This window comes from Loxodonta africana, chromosome 7 (genome assembly GCF_030014295.1).
Source record: "Loxodonta africana isolate mLoxAfr1 chromosome 7, mLoxAfr1.hap2, whole genome shotgun sequence".
Classification (NCBI taxonomy): domain Eukaryota; kingdom Metazoa; phylum Chordata; class Mammalia; order Proboscidea; family Elephantidae; genus Loxodonta; species Loxodonta africana.
In genome coordinates, this window is record NC_087348.1 from 16,599,316 (window position 1) to 16,605,243 (window position 5,928).

Sequence of the window (5,928 nt, forward strand, 5' to 3'; positions counted from 1 at the left end):
TTAAATAGTACCTCCTCCTTCCACTTCCCTTGACATATTTTACATATTAACTCCTCCCAAGCATCTAGTTAACAGTAGAGCCATGCCTGGGCAGAGTCTTTCTGTTTCACCGCTATTTTCCTAATTTGGCCTTACTTGAAAGAGTCACATATTTGCAACATCTGGCATGAGAAAACATGATATGAAGACATTTTAGGAGATAATGGACTAATGATGGCAATTTACTGCCTTTTTTCCCCAAACCCAATGATAATATATATCCAAGAGAATTTCTCAATTCAAGTTGGTGATTGTGTATGGATGGCACAGAATAACTCAGCACGGATGATTTAAAGTTGTACAATTAGCCAGCTATATGACTGAGAAATAAAGAGTGCGTCTTTTTCTTTTTGAGGAAGAAATAAAGCCATTTCTTCTCTCATCTTCTATTCAGCAGATGGCAGCAAGCAGGCCGATGGAATGGAATGGAAACCACTCCTCTGTGACCACGTTTGTTCTTCTGGGTCTCTCAGATGAAAAAAGGCTGCAAAGCATTCTCTTTCCAATATTTCTAGGGACCTACCTGGTGACTCTCATCTGGAACCTGGGTCTCATCCTCCTCATCAGGATGGACTCCCACCTGCACACACCCATGTACTTTTTTCTAAGTTTTCTCTCACTTATAGACATCTGCTATTCTTCTTCCATCAGCCCAAGGATGCTTTCAGACTTCTTCAAAGATGAAAAAACGATCTCCTTCATTGCCTGTGCCACTCAATATTTTGTTGAGGCCTGGATGGGTCTGACCGAGTGCTGCCTTTTGGCCGCCATGGCCTATGATCGATATGTGGCCATTGGCAGCCCTCTGCAGTACTCGACCACCATGGCCCCTGGCCTCTGTGGGAAGATGGTCGCTGGGGCCTATGTGTGTGGTTTCCTTACTAGTTTATCTCAAACAGTGTCTTGCTTTAATCTCGACTACTGTGGGCCAAATATCATTCAACATTTCTTCTGTGACTTGCCTCAGATTATTCCCTTGTCTTGTTCCAATCCCTTCATCAGTCAAATAATTCTTCTTCTGGAAGCCATTTTTGTTGTGCTTGGTTCTTTGCTTGTTACCCTCTTGTCCTATGGTTTCATTGCAGCTTCCATCCTGAAAATATCCTCAGGCAAAGGCAGTGCCAGGGCCTTCAATACCTGTGCCTCCCACCTGGCAACTGTGACCCTCTTCTTTGGAACAGCCCTCTCTGTGTACATGCGTCCCAGTTCTAACCACTCTAGGAAGCAGGACAAGGTGCTATCAGTGTTCTATGTCATCCTTATCCCCATGTTGAACCCTCTGATCTATAGCCTGAGGAACAAGGGGATCAAAGAGGCCCTCAAGAGGGTAATAAAGAGAGCAACACATTAACCTCGGTAAGAGTAATATTTGGATGGACATTATTATCGCTGCCAGAAGGATGGAGGTAAGCATGTGTAGGTCACCATCTGCAGATAAGTGGAATAAATAGGTTTCAAGAAGAAATGAAAACCTGGTTTCCTTGTTTCCTGGTACCATCACGCTTAGGTGCCACCAACATGGGACAGTGACACCAATGCCGAATAGAGTATAAAAAACCCACTTCCATGATTAGAACTTGGGTGGATAAAAGCCTGAGAGGCGACTGCACTTTGAGAAGAGAAATGCTGATAGATATTATCTGCACAGAAGTGACAAAAACCCAAGACATCACACAGCTTGTTCTTTCCTTCACAGGTGTTATTTATTTCCTTTTAATTGCTTAACTTTTGTTTATATTCCAATAAAATAAAATAATAGGCTAAGTTAAATATGTGACAAATAAAACATTTATAAAGGAACACTTTATAACTCTGGTCCTAGATATATATATATAGAGAGAGGATTAGTACAGGTTTCTGTCCAAGGAACTTGGTTCCAACCATTTTACCCATCAAGCCTATGGGAGAAATTGAATTGTGAAAAAGATATGGGAGATATGAAAAGTAGGAGGAAGGGGAAATGTTTGGGTTCAGGGGTTGGGAAGTTTCCCAGATGCTATAAAGGAGTTAAATGTCAGCGATTTCTGGGCGTAGTTGGGTCTGGTGCATGCTTCAGTGCAGGACACTGGAGACTGTACGGGGCCTCAGAAATGATGGCTGTCAAGGTGTGTCCAGGGAGTCAGGATGCACACAGTCCTAGAGCTCTGAGCCTTCCTGTGATTCCAGGGCCTTAGGTTTGATGAGGGATTGCAGAGCCATCAGACTCAGGGGTACCAGGGAATTTTCAGAGTCCAACTGGATGAATTTTAGAAATGATTTGTCTTTCAGACTGGAGTTTATGGACCAAGTTTCATGCATATTGCTTTAGCATTTATACAGCACTTTACCCTACACATAGTTCTATTGCACAGATTAGATTTTTGCTATTCCTGCATGAGGTTGGCAGGTGAAAAATTATCCCCATTTTACAGATGGAATGTTTGAGCATATTCAGGCCTTTCTTGCTCTTCCCAGTGTAGGCAATGATCTAGCTCAAATATCACAAAATGTGATTTGTGGAACATAAATGGTTCTAAACCAAAATATTTTCTCCATTGACTTGCCACTTTGGTAAATTTCATAGTCTTGGTATTATATCTTTAAAACTATCTTAAGAAGCTGTTCATTAATAAAATAATGAACTCATTGCTTCCATCCTCACCTCTTTCCACCTCTTCAGCTGGAACAGATCAAACCTACAGTGGAAACCTGTCTAAAATATTTCTGTAGCATAGTGACTGGCAGGTAGGTGAGATCCCTTCCAAAAAATAATGTAATACGGGATAATTCTAAATAGATATTTTTAATAAAGATGAGAAATGCAGCATAATATGTGGGAAAGCACTGTAAATCAGAACATATGAATTATACCTACTAGTAACAGAGGGAGTAGCCCTGGTGGCACTATGGTTAAGTGCTTGGTTGCTAACTAAAAGTTGTTGGTTCTAACCCAACGAGTGCTTGTTCGGGAGAAAGACTTGGCAATCTGCTCCTGTAAAGATACATCCTAGAAAACCCTATGGGGCAGTTCTCTGTCACATGGGATTGCTATGAGTTGAAAATTGACTTATCAACACCGAACAACAATAACAACAATATTAACAGAGGGTGTATACTGCACCAAGTGTTTTACCGTGATCCAATTTAATTCTGTCTATGAAGAGCTACTCCATAAAGTTGTTGTTGTTGTTTGCCTTCAAGTCAACTAACTGACTTATGCATAGGAAATTAGACCTTATCTGCCTCACAGGCTGCTGTGATGACTGATTTATGTGAAGTATTTGAAAAAATGTATGTGTCTATCTATCTAAAATGAAAGAGCATTGTAAGCAGGGAAGTGCATGCACACATATAAAATTTATTGCTATTAAGCTGTTATCGAAGGATTGATGTAATGGCTGCAACAATGGCCTCAAACATAGCAACAACCATGAGGACGGTGCAGGGCTTGGCAGTCTTTTAGTTCTGCTGTACATAGGGTTGCTATGAGTCAGAGCCGACTCAATGGCACCTAACAAAAAACTGTATTAACAGCTAGAGATGGCCTCTGTTTCTTCACCTGAAAATTGAGGATATTGGACTAGATGATCCCTACATCCTTTCTAGCTCAAATGACTTCAAGAACAGCAAATAAAACCCTACCATCATGACATCATGATATGACCACAGGGAAGTGGGAAATGGATCCAGCAGGGACATGGCAAAGTGGGGCATGAAATCAGCAGGGACAAAGACTCCATGGCAACCATACACCACAGTGCACCTACTAGAGGCTTTCTTCCCTCTGACTGGCTTGTCTTCTTTCACTTCTGCCCTTAACAACACAGTTAAGAGGATGCCCAGTTGTGGGTATCTCTCTTGCTGGATGTGAGTGGACAGCCAGTTTCATGGCCCAACAGAGATATTGGGGTGCAACAGGGCCCACATGGAAAATTGCTTTTGGAAAGAAATAAGCATTTTTTTTTTACCTTTGGCAAGATCTCTGTTCTTGGGGAATCTGGGTCAAGGTCAGAGGGCAGGACCTAGAAAGATCAGTAGATTCTGCACTCTCTTCCATATCCACATAACTCTTCCACTAGGATTTACTTGGGGTGAAGTTTGTGGTTCTCAGTCTCTCCTATTTTCCAACTCTTTCCTCTCCCTCACTTGCACACCCTCCGCTCAGGGCTTTTCCTCACAGTCTCTTTCTGTTAACTCAAATCCCCTAAGAATCTTTGTCAGACTTCTAGCCTTTAGTGAAAAGAGTAATCTCTAATATAAATTTCAGGTATTATTCGGGGGTGGGGTGAGGGTTTGAATTCCAGTTCTCCAATTTCTTAAGGATGTGACCTTGAGCTCTGTTACCTTCTGTGTTTCACCTGTAAAATGGGAAAAATAGGAGCATCTAGAATTAAATGAGGCAATGCCTATAAAATGACATATTGTAAAAATAATTAAGGGATGAACAAGAAATAATAATTTACAGTTGGCCCTTCTTATTCATGGGTTTGGCCTCTACAGATTCAACCAACCACTGATCAAAAAAATTCAGGAAAAAAAAAGTTCCAAAAAGCAAAACTGGAATTTGCCAGGCCAAGCACTAAGCTGAATACAGGCAAATGAAAAGATGTGTATGCATCACGTGCCATAGCCTTCTGCCATATCACAGATTCTCAGTGTCTCTCCAGCACTCGGTGTTTGTGCATTGTTTGCCTCGTGTCTTGTCATTATTGCCTAAAAAATATAGTACTGTATAATAACTATTTGCGTAGCATGTATATTGTATTACATATTATAAGTAATCTAGAGGTGATTTAAAGTATATAGGAGGATATGCATAGGTTATATGCAAGTACTACACCATTTTATTTAAGTTATTTGAACATCCTTTGATTTTGGTATCCACTGGGGTCGTGGAACCAATCCCCTTTGGATACCCAGGAACGACTGCACTGAGTTTCAGAGGAATTTCTAATATCAAAACATGCACACCTACATTTCCCAACTTTTTCTACCCCAAGGACTTTTTAAATTTAATTTTCACCCCTGAGAATTCTATTTTTGACATTATAATAATCAATTTTATTTCTATTTAAACATAAAGCATATGTTCACAATTTCTGTGTAGCAAGAGACAAACTGAATCACTACATAATGATAAAACTGTTGTCCCCAAAATGCTCATGTACAATTCCATGACCCAAACCCAGTGCCGTCAAGTTGATTCCAACTCATAACAATTCCATTAGGCCTTTTGAAATCCTTCCAGTAGCCCTCTATTGTCATCTCTGAAGATCCTGGGCTCAGAAGTCATAGACTGGGGAAAATGGTCTCAGAGACACCCATTCCAGGCACAGGTAGTGTTGGTCTAACTTCCTTTTTTAACCTTCCCATGCTTACATTTTTCTTTTTTTAGAAGCAGTCCCAGGATTCAACACCTAATTTTGTACCTAGCACGACCTAGAAAACTATGTTTTTCATTATTAGATCAGCATTCCTAAGTGTTTTGATTATCTACGTAACCGCCTTTTATTCTCTGTACTGTGTTGGGAAATGGTGAGTCATGCAAAGAAATTCATCAGAGAGAGTGAATGAATTCAGGCTTTTTTTTCGTTTTCCTCTCACTAAATTTTAAGAAGAGAAATTTTCAGAATATATATCCACCAGGAGAAGAAAAACAGTCCACACTTACCCTTTCCTGACAATGGTGGGTTACACAGGCTACATTTAATTAGGGCTGCCGTGTCACTGACATGTAATAAGAAGTGAAGAAGTTTAGGGTAACTGACTGATCAATTGTTTGAGTTATTTTTACCAAATTGACCAGTTATGGCGGTGGTTTGGGGATATTGTCTATGAGAGATTATATTTTAAAAATATTTTTATGGAAACTAACTCATCTTGGTTAATATACCTGAGAATTTGTATTGT

At 40.2% G+C, this 5,928-nt stretch overlaps 1 protein-coding gene across 1 annotated transcript; it reads left to right on the plus strand.

Moving 5' to 3' along the window:
• Window positions 1–436: 436 nt before the first annotated feature.
• LOC100667745 (olfactory receptor 5A1-like) lies at window positions 437–1,390 on the plus strand. Its single transcript, XM_003422757.3, has one exon. It carries the CDS (start codon window positions 437–439, stop codon window positions 1,388–1,390), a length of 954 nt encoding a protein of 317 aa, XP_003422805.3.
• The last annotated feature ends 4,538 nt before the right edge of the window (window positions 1,391–5,928 follow it).

Coding starts and splice junctions, on each gene's coding strand:
- LOC100667745 (XM_003422757.3), top strand. CDS start 437: ATGGCAGCAAGCAGGCCGATGGAATGGAATGGAAACCACTCCTCTGTG.